A 13,230-nucleotide genomic window follows, 5' to 3' on the forward strand; every position below is an offset into this window, starting at 1 on the left:
TAGCCCCGATCTCCCCTCCCTCTCTCAGTAACCCCGATCTCTCCCTCTCTCAGTAACCCCGATCTCTCCCTCTCTCAGTAACCCCGATCTCTCCCTCTCTCAGTAACCCCGATCTCCCCCTCTCTCTCTCAGTAACCCCGATCTCCCCCTCCCTCTCCCAGTGGCCCCGATCTCTCCCCCCCTCTCCCAGTGGCCCCGATCTCCCCCTCCCTCTCTCAGTAACCCCGATCTCCCCCTCCCTCTCTCAGTAGCCCCGATCTCCCTGACCCCCTCACCGGGGCGTTGATCTTGGGGTGCTCCCGGTGCTTCTCCCTCAGCTGCTCCAGCCTGCGCTCCTCCTGCTGGCGCCTGTCCTGCTCCAGTCCTCTCAGATACTCCCTCCGCTCGTGCTCCTTCATCATCTCGTACCTCTTGAACTCCTCGTGACGAGCCGCGTCGTAGCTCTCCAGGTCCCGCGTGGCCTGGGCCGGCCGGGGGGGGACAGGGCGTCAGTACCCCCGTGTACCCCAGTGTACCCCAGCACGGCACAGCACAGGGGAGCCCCCAGTGTAGCACAACACAGCACAGCACAGCACAGGGGAGCCCCCAGTGCAGCACAACACAGCACAGCAGAGACCCCAGTGTACCCCAGTGTAGCACAGGGGACCCCCCGTGTACCCCACCACAGCACAGCACAGCGGGGGCCCCCCGTGTACCCCACCACAGCACAGCACAGCACAGCAGAGACCCCAGTGTACCCCAGCACAGCAGAGCAGGGCCCCCCGTGTACCCCTGTGTACCCCCATGTACCCCAGTGTAGCACAGTGTAGCACAGTGTAGCACAGTGTAGCACAGCACAGAGGAGCCCCCAGTGTACCCCAGTGTACCCCAGCACAGCACAGCGGGGCCCCCAGTGTACCCCAGCACAGCGGGGCCCCCAGTGTACCCCAGCACAGCGGAGCCCCCAGTGTACCCCAGCACAGCACAGCAGGGCCCCCAGTGTACCCAGCACAGCACAGCGGGGCCCCCAGTGTACCCCAGCACAGCACAGCGGAGCCCCCAGTGTACCCCAGCACAGCGGGGCCCCCAGTGTACCCCAGCACAGCGGGGCCCCCAGTGTACCCCAGCACAGCGGGGCCCCCAGTGTACCCCAGCACAGCGGGGCCCCCAGTGTACCCCAGCACAGCACAGCGGAGCCCCCAGTGTACCCCAGCACAGCACAGCAGAGCCCCCAGTGTACCCCAGCACAGCGGGGCCCCCAGTGTACCCCACAAGACTTCACCCCTGGTCTGTCTCTCACCGCCTCAATCAGCAGCTCCAGGTCTTTGGCTTCGAAGGTGTGCTGGTTCTGAGGGTCCAGGTGCTCAAACTGCTTCAGCAGAGTAGCGTGATCTACCTGCACACCTGCAGAGAGAGAGACAGAGAGAGGTGTGATCTACCTGCACACCTGCAGAGAGAGAGAGAGAGAGAGAGGGAGGTGTGATCTACCTGCACACCTGCAGAGAGAGAGAGAGAGAGAGAGAGAGAGAGAGAGAGAGAGAGAGAGAGAGAGAGAGAGAGAGAGAGAGGTTTGATCTACCTGCACACCTGCAGAGAGAGAGACAGAGAGAGAGGGAGGTGTGATCTACCTGCACACCTGCAGAGAGAGAGAAAGAGAGAGAGGGAGGTGTGATCTACCTGCACACCTGCAGAGAGAGAGAAAGAGAGAGAGGGAGGTGTGATCTACCTGCACACCTGCAGAGAGAGAGAGAGAGGTGTGATCTACCTGCACACCTGCAGAGAGAGACAGAGAGAGAGGGAGGTGTGATCTACCTGCACACCTGCAGAGAGAGAGAGAGAGAGGTGTGATCTACCTGCACACCTGCAGAGAGAGAGAGAGAGAGGTGTGATCTACCTGCACACCTGCAGAGAGAGAGACAGAGAGAGATGTCTTTGTTGTAAATGTCTGTAACATATCTGTAGATTTTATTTTACTTCTATTTTTTGTTTTGTTCTATGTTAATTTTATTATTTTTATTTGCTTTGGCAACACTGATTGTACCCATCGGTCATGCTAATAAAGCACCTTGAATTGAATTGAATTGAGAGAGGGAGGTGTGATCTACCTGCACACCTGCAGAGAGAGAGACAGAGAGAGAGGGAGGTGTGATCTACCTGCACACCTGCAGAGAGAGAGACAGAGAGAGAGGGAGGTGTGATCTACCTGCACACCTGCAGAGAGAGAGAGAGCTACTGGACAAACTCCAGGCCCTCAGACCACGCAAAGCCTGTGGCCAAGATGGAGTCAACAACGAGATGCTGAGACACAGCAGCCCAAAGCGGCAACAAGCCCTGCCCAAACTCCTCAATCTCATCATGACAGCTGGATGTTTCCCCAAAGCCTGGAACCAAGGACTGATCACGCCCATCTATAAGAGTGGAGATAGACTCGATCCCAACAACTACCGGGGCATCTGTGTGAACAGTAACCTGGGGAAGGTATTCTGCAGTATCCTGAACACACGAATACTGGCCTTCCTTACCGAACACAATGTCCTGAGCAAGAGTCAGATTGACTTCTTACCAGATCACATTTACACCCTACACAAACTGATAGACAAACGCATCCACCAAAAACACAAAGGAAAAAATTGTGCCTGTTTTGTCGATTTCAAAAAAGCATTTCACTCGATTCGGCACGAAGGATTGTTTTAAAAAACTTCTCCACAGCGGCACAGGGGGCAAAGTGTACGACATCATCAAATCAGTGGATTCAGAGAGCAAATGTGCAGTGAAAATCAGAAACAAAAGGACCAAATTCTTCACCCAAGGCCGCGGAGTGAGACAGGGCTGCAGCCTGAGCCCAACACTATATCTATATCAATATCTATATCAACGAATTCGCAGGAATGTTGGAGCAGTCTGCAGCTCCTGGTCTCACACTACACCACACACAGATCAAGAGACCTGTAGGAACAGAAACCTGGGGAAGACCAATGGCCACTGGGCCACAGGAAGGCACTTTCGCCAGTAAGACTCACTGTTGTGGTCAGTGCTGTCCAGCTTGGCCTTCAAGAGCATCCGCAGACGGGACACCTCCTGTCTCTTCAGCTCGTCCAGACGGGTCCGCACATGGTGACCCACGAAGTCCAGCTCCTTACTGAGCTTCCCGCTCTGAGAGAGACACAGGGGTCAGCTGACTGGACACTGCAGTACATTAACACTGAGAGAGAGGGGTTCATACAGACACACTGACTGGACACTCCAGTACAATAACACTGCACTGAGAGAGAGAGGGGTTAATACACACACACTGACTGGACACTCCAGTACATTAACACTGAGAGAGAGAGAGGGGTTAATACAGACACACTGACTGGACACTCCAGTACATTAACACTGAGAGAGAGAGAGGGGTTAATACAGACACACTGACTGGACACTCCAGTACATGAACACTGCACTGAGAGAGAGGGGGGTTAATACAGACACACTGACTGGACACTCCAGTACATGAACACTGCACTGAGAGAGAGAGAGAGGGGTTCATACAGACACACTGACTGGACACTCCAGTACATTAACACTGCACTGAGAGAGAGAGGGGTTCATACAGACACACTGACTGGACACTCCAGTACATTAACACTGCACTGAGAGAGAGAGAGGGGTTCATACAGACACACTGACTGGACACTCCAGTACATTAACACTGCACTGAGAGAGAGAGAGGGGTTCATACAGACACACTGACTGGACACTCCAGTACATGAACACTGCACTGAGAGAGAGAGGGGTTCATACAGACACACTGACTGGACACTCCAGTACATTAACACTGCACTGAGAGAGAGAGAGGGGTTCATACAGACACACTGACTGGACACTCCAGTACATTAACACTGCACTGAGAGAGAGAGGGGTTAATACACACACACTGACTGGACACTCCAGTACATGAACACTGCACTGAGAGAGAGAGGGGTTCATACAGACACACTGACTGGACACTCCAGTACATTAACACTGCACTGAGAGAGAGAGGGGTTCATACAGACACACTGACTGGACACTCCAGTACATGAACACTACACTGAGAGAGAGAGGGGTTAATACAGACACACTGACTGGACACTCCAGTACATTAACACTGCACTGAGAGAGAGAGGGGTTCATACAGACACACTGACTGGACACTCCAGTACATGAACACTGCACTGAGAGAGAGGGGTTAATACACACACACTGACTGGACACTCCAGTACATTAACACTGCACTGAGAGAGAGAGGGGTTCATACAGACACACTGACTGGACACTCCCTCTCACTACCCATCTGCTCTCCGTGCCTTGATGTCCTCTGTGTTTGCCGTCTGCAGCTTCTCTCTGAAGTGAGGGTCAGTCTCCAGCACGTCAATCACCTCCCGCAGGTATCGGTCGTAGTACAGCCCCGTGTCCTGAGACACAGAAAGAAAGTCATGCCCACTCTAGACTGCTCACAGACAAACAGGCTGGAAAGAACTACATCACCCATGAACCTCTGCAGCGGCCCCCTTGCTGGATGGGGAAGGATACCTGCCCCAGTGTTCAGTGGGAGTTGTAGTTCCTTAATGACGAACACATAGCTAGTACCAGCGACTCTTCCTGTTTGTCCTGCTGAGGAGGCGGGTCCTCAGACGGCTTCTGATTGCGATCAATAGGCACTGACCACGCCCCTAGGATGACTGACAGCAGCAGCAGCCAATGATATGTGGCAGTCATTCTGGATGGGGAAAGAGAGAGAGAGAGGAGGAATTAAACAGAATCTGATGCACTGCTGCAATGTGGGATTGATATGATAAGATCAGATCACTCTATTGGCCAGATACAGTGTCTTGCATGAGGAATGTGTCTTCTCTCAGACCCCAGCTTGCTCTCCATGAGACACACAGACAGGGAGAGAAGCTGGGGGTCAGAGCACAGGGTCAGACATTTATACAGCACCCTGGAGCAGGGTGAAGGGCCTCGCTCAGGGGCCCAACAGAGTAGGATTCGAACCGGCAACCTCTCAGCCACAAGCGCCAATCCTGAGCCGCAGTGCCACTGCTCCGTCACTGGATTGGTAACTCCAGGTCTGACAGCTCATCTATACTCAGTAAAAAGAAGTCCTTATGTGCTTGAGAGAACAGAAAAAAATAATTCCAGTCCTGTTACACCAGGAGGACAGCTGGTCCGGTGGTTCAGGTCCGGTCCTGTTGGACCAGGAGGACAGCTGGTCCGGTGGTTCAGGTCCGGTCCTGTTACACCAGGAGGACAGCTGGTCCGGTGGTTCAGGTCCAGTCCTGTTTGACCAGGAGGACAGCTGGTCCAGTGGTTCAGGTCCGGTCCTGTTACACTGGGAGGATCCTTGCTCGAGTCTCCTGGTCCAGTTCCTGACCCCCTGAACAGCTGGAGCTCTCAGTGACGGACCAGGACCTCCTGACCCTGAGGCTTTGACACACACGGCACACTGAGCACACTGAGCCCTACAGACCTCACACACACACACACTGAGCACACAGCCCTACAGACCTGCCTCACACACACACACACTGAGCACACAGCCCTACAGACCTGCCTCACACACACACACACACTGAGCACACAGCCCTACAGACCTGCCTCACACACACACACACTGAGCACACAGCCCTACAGACCTGCCTCACACACACACACACTGAGCACACAGCCCTACAGACCTGCCTCACACACACACACACTGAGCACACAGCCCTACAGACCTGCCTCACACACACACACACTGAGCACACAGCCCTACAGACCTGCCTCACACACACAGCTCACTGAGCACACAGCCCTACAGACCTCACACACACACACTGAGCACACAGCCCTACAGACCTGCCTCACACACACACTGAGCACACAGCCCTACAGACCTGCCTCACACACACACTGAGCACACAGCCCTACAGACCTGCCTCACACACACACACACTGAGCACACAGCCCTACAGACCTGCCTCACACACACACACACTGAGCACACAGCCCTACAGACCTGCCTCACACACACAGCACACTGAGCACACAGCCCTACAGACCTGCCTCACACACACACACTGAGCACACAGCCCTACAGACCTGCCTCACACACACAGCACACTGAGCACACAGCCCTACAGACCTCACACACACAGCACACTGAGCACACAGCCCTACAGACCTGCCTCACACACACACACACTGAGCACACAGCCCTACAGACCTGCCTCACACACACACACACTGAGCACACAGCCCTACAGACCTGCCTCACACACACACACACTGAGCACACAGCCCTACAGACCTGCCTCACACACACACACACTGAGCACACAGCCCTACAGACCTGCCTCACACACACACACACTGAGCACACAGCCCTACAGACCTGCCTCACACACACACACACTGAGCACACAGCCCTACAGACCTGCCTCACACACACACACACTGAGCACACAGCCCTACAGACCTGCCTCACACACACACACACTGAGCACACAGCCCTACAGACCTGCCTCACACACACAGCTCACTGAGCACACAGCCCTACAGACCTCACACACACACACTGAGCACACAGCCCTACAGACCTGCCTCACACACACACTGAGCACACAGCCCTACAGACCTGCCTCACACACACACTGAGCACACAGCCCTACAGACCTGCCTCACACACACACACACACTGAGCACACAGCCCTACAGACCTGCCTCACACACACACACACTGAGCACACAGCCCTACAGACCTGCCTCACACACACACACACTGAGCACACAGCCCTACAGACCTGCCTCACACACACAGCACACTGAGCACACAGCCCTACAGACCTGCCTCACACATACACACACTGAGCACACAGCCCTACAGACCTGCCTCACACATACACACACTGAGCACACAGCCCTACAGACCTGCCTCACACACACACACTGAGCACACAGCCCTACAGACCTCACACACACAGCACACTGAGCACACAGCCCTACAGACTTCACACACACAGCACACTGAGCACACAGCCCTACAGACCTGCCTCACACACACACACTGAGCACACAGCCCTACCTCACACACACACTGAGCACACAGCCCTACAGACCTGCCTCACACACAGATATTGCTGTAACATCAGACTATAAATGTCAGCCCCCACCAGCTGACACGACTGAGCCAGGGCTGCCGACTCCGCACAGGACTCTTCACAATGACCGACCAACACGAGCAGGTGGAGGGGGAGACACTGTCGGGGCACACCGTGACTCCCCTGCTCCGGCGGCAGCCCCGCTCCCCTCCGTCTCCCGGACGGTACCGGGCTGTCGGTACTGTTTAGACTCCCACCTTTCTTTCTCCCTGACTCACCTGTCAACACACGGGCCGCGTCTCCACCCGGGACCTGCTGGAACTTGTGACGTCATAAGGACGCGTCCAGCTCCGGGGCTTCTGCTCTTCTCGCGAGAAGCCCGCAGCCCGGGGAGGGGGGAGGGTTACCGTATGGACGAGTGTTGACGCGCACAATTTCTTGCATGAGGAATGTGTCTTCTCTCAGACCCCAGCTCGCTCTCCAGGAGACACACAGACAGGGAGAGAAGCTGGGGGTCAGAGCGCAGGGTCAGCCATTGTACAGCGCCCCTGGAGCAGCTGGGCTGAAGGGCCTCGCTCAGGGGCCCCACGGAGTAGGATTCCTCTGCCGGTCGCGGATTTGAACTGGCAAACCTCCCAGTCACAGGCACAGATCCTGAGCCACAGAGCCACCGCTCCGCCCAACTGCCCTGCGTAGTTTAAGATAGATATAAGGGCACATCTCCAGACTACTTTTTAAAGTTAAGAATATGAAACCTGAGAGTTCCTCACCGGTACCTCATTTCATCTTTTTTGATGATAGTATATGTACTCCAGTGTGAAATGTATATACTATTGTTGTTGCCATGAAAAAGGAAACTACGAAATTCGTAGGAGTAAAAATACCAAGAGAGGAAAGTGTGTGTGTGTGTGTGTGTTTTTAACCAAACCATTAACAGGCATCTGCGCAGAAATACCTCCTCAGAGCGGGGTGTGGACAGCGCGCGCAGATTCCATGAAAAAGTAATTTATTCAAAAATAGAGAATCTGTCACGAGTCATCGAGGAGACTTACATCACACCCCGGGGGGAGACACCAATTATACTTTCAACGATCAACGCAGAGTCACAGTTACTTCCACAATTTCAAATAAATACAAATGGTTGATAAATAACAAGTGGCAACACGTGCAATAAATACTTAAATAAGAAAACAACGCAATAGGGACAATGCCCATAAATAAACACATAAATATTACCGCAGAATCAACGGAATGTTTCAAATCATGAGAACAAGAACGATACTAATGATCGTTGTTAATAATAATAATAATAATAATAATAATAATTCAGTACAAGGCAAAGCACAAGTTACACAAAGTGCAATTCTCTTCTCGGCCACACGGTGGGGGCTGTTTCTTCCCACACGGAGGCCAGGCGAGGAGGTGACGTCACTGAGCTCCTCGTCCCGGCCCTGTCGAGCCGCCCGATGTCCTCGCAGCGCCCCCTCCTGGCCGAGCCGCAGCACAGCAGTCGGAGCAGGGCCGGGGCTTAGAAATCCACTTCCCTCAGGTCGGTGGGGGTGCTGGCCCTCCCTCCTTCCACGGCTCCCTCCTTCATGTGCCTGGCGCCCGCGCCCTCTCCCTCCTTGGCCCTCTCCCTCCCCAGCTGCTGCCCCGGGTGCAGGCGGTCAGAGAGGGCGCCCTCTACCTGCTCGGAGTAGAACTGCAGCATGGCCTGAAACACACACACACACAGGCAGCCCTGTTAGTACCGGGGTCTCTGCCTGCTCAGCTATCCATCTCCCAGTCTCTCTGTCGATCACCTGTCGATCATCTGTCAATCAGCATCACTATCAATCATCTATCGATAAACCTCTCTATCAATCACCTATCAATCACCAATCAATCAGCCTCTCTACCAATCATCTATCGATAAACCTCTCTATCAATCACCTATCAATCAGCCTCTCTACCAATCATCTATCGATAAACCTCTCTATCAATCACCTATCAATCATCAATCAATCAGCCTCTCTACCAATCATCTATCGATAAACTTCTCTATCAATCACCTATCAATCATCAATCAATCAGCCTCTCTACCAATCATCTATCGATAAACCTCTCTATCAATCACCTATCAATCAGCCTCTCTACCAATCATCTATCGATAAACTTCTCTATCAATCACCTATCAATCATCAATCAATCAGCCTCTCTACCAATCATCTATCGATAAACCTCTCTATCAATCACCTATCAATCATCAATCAATCAGCCTCTCTACCAATCATCTATCGATAAACCTCTCTATCAATCACCTATCAATCATCAATCCATCAGCCTCTCAATCAACCATCTATCGATAAACCTCTATCAATCAGCCTCTCTACCAATCACCTATCAATCAGACCCTCTGTCAATCATCTCTGAATAAACCTCTCTATCAACACGCTGTCAATCAGCATCCCTATCAATCATCCATTGACAAACCTCCCGATCAATCACCTATCAATCATCAATCAATCAGCCTCTCAACCCAGCATCGATCAGTCAGCATCTCGATCAATCATCTATCAAAAATCTATCATTGATCAGTCCTCTTTCGGGTGTCCACGTGTTTTCCTATCTAGCTCTGCCTGTGTCGGCCTGTAAATATGCAGGCTGTGGGATTAGTGCTTAACGAGTCATGAGGGTTTAACGAGTCATGAGTGCTTAACGAGTCATTAGTGCTTAACGAGTCATGAGGGCTTAACGAGTCGATCGCGATCAGACACTCACCGGCTCGGTCCGGCACAGTCGGGCCAGCCGCGCGGCCAGCCCCTCGCGAGGACCCCCGTAGCCCAGCCCCCCGAGGGCGGAGCACAGCGTCGCCGCGGCGACCACGGACGGCGGCAGGCCCAGGAAGCGGGCGTCGCAGGCGCACAGGGCCACCAGGGTGTCGGCATGGCGACGGACCGTGGGCAGGAAGTCCCCCCCCTGCTCCTCCTCCTCCTCCTCCTGCTGCTGCTGCTGCCCTCCCAGGCCCAGGGCGGACAGGAAGTGGGGCAGGAAGTCGTGGGGCGTCACCACGGCGACATCCCAGCGCAGCGCGGTCAGCACCACGCGCTCCATGCCCTGGGGGGGGAGACGGGGGGTCAGGACCTCGGCGCGGGGGGGGGCGGGCGGCCGCGCGGACGAGCGGGGCAGGGGGGGGGTACTCACCCGGAGCTCCTGGGGCAGGAAGGCCAGGCCGGAGGCGGCGCACAGCGCCCGGGCCCCCAGCGCCTCGCTCTGCCTCAGCTTCGAGGCCACCAGGAGGCAGGCGGCGGCCAGCAGCTGCAGGGAGTCGGGGCGCACCGGCAACACGGAGAGCACCCTGTCCAGGAGAGCCAGAGAGAGGGAGAACACCCCCTCCTCACACTGGCTGTCACAGCACACCTGCAGGGAGAGAGGCCACTGAGCACAGAGCTACAGCACTGCCACACACACACACTGAGCACAGAGCTACAGCACTGCCTCACACACACACACTGAGCACAGAGCCACAGCACTGCCTCACACAGCACACTGAGCACAGAGCTACAGCACTGCTACACACAGCACACTGAGCACAGAGCTACAGCACTGCCTCACACAGCACACTGAGCACAGAGCTACAGCACTGCCACACACAGCACACTGAGCACAGAGCTACAGCACTGCCACACACAGCACACTGAGCACAGAGCTACAGCACTGCCACACACAGCACACTGAGCACAGAGCTACAGCACTGCCACACACAGCACACTGAGCACAGAGCTACAGCACTGCCACACACAGCACACTGAGCACAGAGCTACAGCACTGCCACACACAGCACACTGAGCACAGAGCTACAGCACTGCCACACACAGCACACTGAGCACAGAGCTACAGCACTGCCACACACAGCACACTGAGCACAGAGCTACAGCACTGCCACACAGCACACTGAGCACAGAGCCCTACAGACCTGCCTCACACACACACACACTGAGCACAGAGCCCTACAGACCTGCCTCACACACACACACACTGAGCACACAGCCCTACAGACCTGCCTCACACACACACACACTGAGCACACAGCCCTACAGACCTGCCTCACACACACAGCACACTGAGCACACTGAGCACACAGATATTGCTGTAACATCAGACTATAAATGTCATATAACCCCAGAATGTAACTGTTGAATAAAGGAATGCTGTAAGTGCATACTGAATACTGGACAGCTTGTTCAGGACTGTAATATGACTGCACACTGTAACTGTAACTTCAGATTCAGCTGTAATTCCAGGTTGCAACTGTAACTGTAACTTCAGACTGCAACTATAACCCAGGACTGTAATTGTAACATTACTGCCACTGTAACTGTAACTTCAGATAGTAACTGTAACTTCTGAGTGTAGCTATTACTGTAACTGGACTGTGGCTTTAACTCCTGACTGTAACTGTGTCTCCAGACTGTAACTCTAACTGTATCTCCTGACTGTAACTGTGTCTCCAGACTGTAACTCTAACTGTAACAGACTGTAACTGTAATATAACCGCAGACTGTAACTCAGACTGTAACTGTAACTGTGTCTCCAGACTGTAACTGTAATGTAACCGCAGACTGTAGCTCAGACTGTAACTGTAATATAACCACAGACCGTAACTCCGACTGTAACTCTAACTGTGTCTCCAGACTGTAACTCTAACTGTATCTCCTGACTGTAACTGTGTCTCCAGACTGTAACTCTAACTGTAACAGACTGTACCTTTAATATAACTGCAGACTGTAACTCCGACTGTAACTGTAATATAACCACAGACCGTAACTCAGACTGTAACTGTAACTGTGTCTCCAGACTGTAACTGTAATATAACCGCAGACTGTAGCTCCAGACTATAAGGGTAATATTGTCAGTCCACATGCAGGGGAACACACTGTCAGTCCACACGCAGACAGACACACTGTCAGTCCACACGCAGGGGGACACACTGTCAGTCCACACGCAGACAGACACACTGTCAGTCCACACGCAGACAGACACACTGTCAGTCCACACGCAGATGGACACACTGTCAGTCCACACGCAGGGGGACACACTGTCAGTCCACATGCAGACGGATACGCGGTCAGTACCTCCAGCGTCCAGTTGGCCAGCAGCTGTCTGTTCCTGGGCTCGCTCTGGACAGAGGCCAGGTAGCCTGGAGAGGGGAGGTATCTCTCCTCCGTCATCAGCAGGGTCTCCATCACTCTGTCCCCCGAGGCACAGGGGTCCCAGTGCGCCCTAACAGCGCCCCCCACAGGCACTTGTCCGCACTGCAGCGAGTCCCACATCGTAGAGAGAGAGAGAGAGAGAGGCTTCTGATGGAAATGTCTCTGTGTGTCTGCCTGTCCCCGAGAGTGTGTGTGAGTCTGCTGTCTGTCAGTGTGTATGTCCAGTGTCTGTCCCTCTCTGGTGTTGAGCTGAACACTGTGTGTGTGCGAGGCTATCAGTGTGTGTCCAGTGTCTGTCCCACTCTGGTGTTGAGCTGAACACTGTGTGTGTGCGAGGCTATCAGTGTGTGAGCCTCCTGTCTGTCAGTGTGTGTGTCCAGTGTCTGTCCCACTCTGGTGTTGAGCTGACCACTGTGTGTGTGTGCGAGGCTATCAGTGTGTGAGTCTCCTGTCCTGTCCTGTCCCTCCTGTGTCAGTCAGTGGTTGTCTCTGTGACCTGATGTACACTGACCCCAGGCAGCCCTGGGATCTGTTTATGTACCTCTCCTTCGAGCTCCGCCCCCTGCCCCTCCCCCTCCCTGAGCTTTGCTGTGATTGGCTGGTTGTTAGCTCACCTCTCCCACAGCCTCCACCCTCCTGCTCCGCCTTCTCCTCCAGCTTCTCTGCGATTGGCTGTTCGTCCAGCACTTCGGAAAGAGATCTGGAAGTTTTGTTGAAAAGAACAGGCAAACAGATTTGTCAATAACTTAACCTCTTATATTATTATTTCTTTTAATTTTTAATATAAAAGTCTGTCGGGGATGCACACATTCACTGAGAAATCTTTTTGATCTACCAGTAATGGTCAAATTAACTGGTACGAAGGCTCACTGATCATTTTTATGTCCCATCATTGTAATTGTATGATTCACAGATTCATTTTCCCAGTTTCAGTCTTTCAGTCCTGAGGATGAAGA

The 13,230-nt window shown here is 53.7% G+C and overlaps 2 protein-coding genes across 2 annotated transcripts; both read right to left on the minus strand.

Annotated features, from left to right (window-relative positions):
• Positions 1-275: 275 nt before the first annotated feature.
• On the minus strand, positions 276-7,465 carry nucb1 (nucleobindin 1; the record flags this gene model as incomplete). Its single annotated transcript, XM_069191885.1, is given in 6 exon segments — positions 276-461; positions 1,280-1,383; positions 3,000-3,132; positions 4,308-4,415; positions 4,591-4,720; positions 7,361-7,465. Coding segments are annotated over 6 exon segments (717 nt in total), but the record flags the coding sequence as incomplete, so codon positions are not given.
• A 949-nt stretch (positions 7,466-8,414) lies between these two features.
• Positions 8,415-12,754, minus strand: ccndx (cyclin Dx). Its single transcript, XM_069191923.1, has 4 exons — positions 12,197-12,754; positions 10,266-10,481; positions 9,843-10,178; positions 8,415-8,796 (listed from the first exon to the last, which is right to left on the minus strand). Exons 1-4 carry the CDS (start codon positions 12,392-12,394, stop codon positions 8,611-8,613), a joined length of 936 nt encoding a protein of 311 aa, XP_069048024.1. The 5' UTR covers positions 12,395-12,754; the 3' UTR covers positions 8,415-8,610.
• Positions 12,755-13,230: the final 476 nt, after the last annotated feature.

This window comes from Lepisosteus oculatus, chromosome 7 (assembly GCF_040954835.1).
Source record: "Lepisosteus oculatus isolate fLepOcu1 chromosome 7, fLepOcu1.hap2, whole genome shotgun sequence".
NCBI classification, from domain to species: domain Eukaryota; kingdom Metazoa; phylum Chordata; class Actinopteri; order Semionotiformes; family Lepisosteidae; genus Lepisosteus; species Lepisosteus oculatus.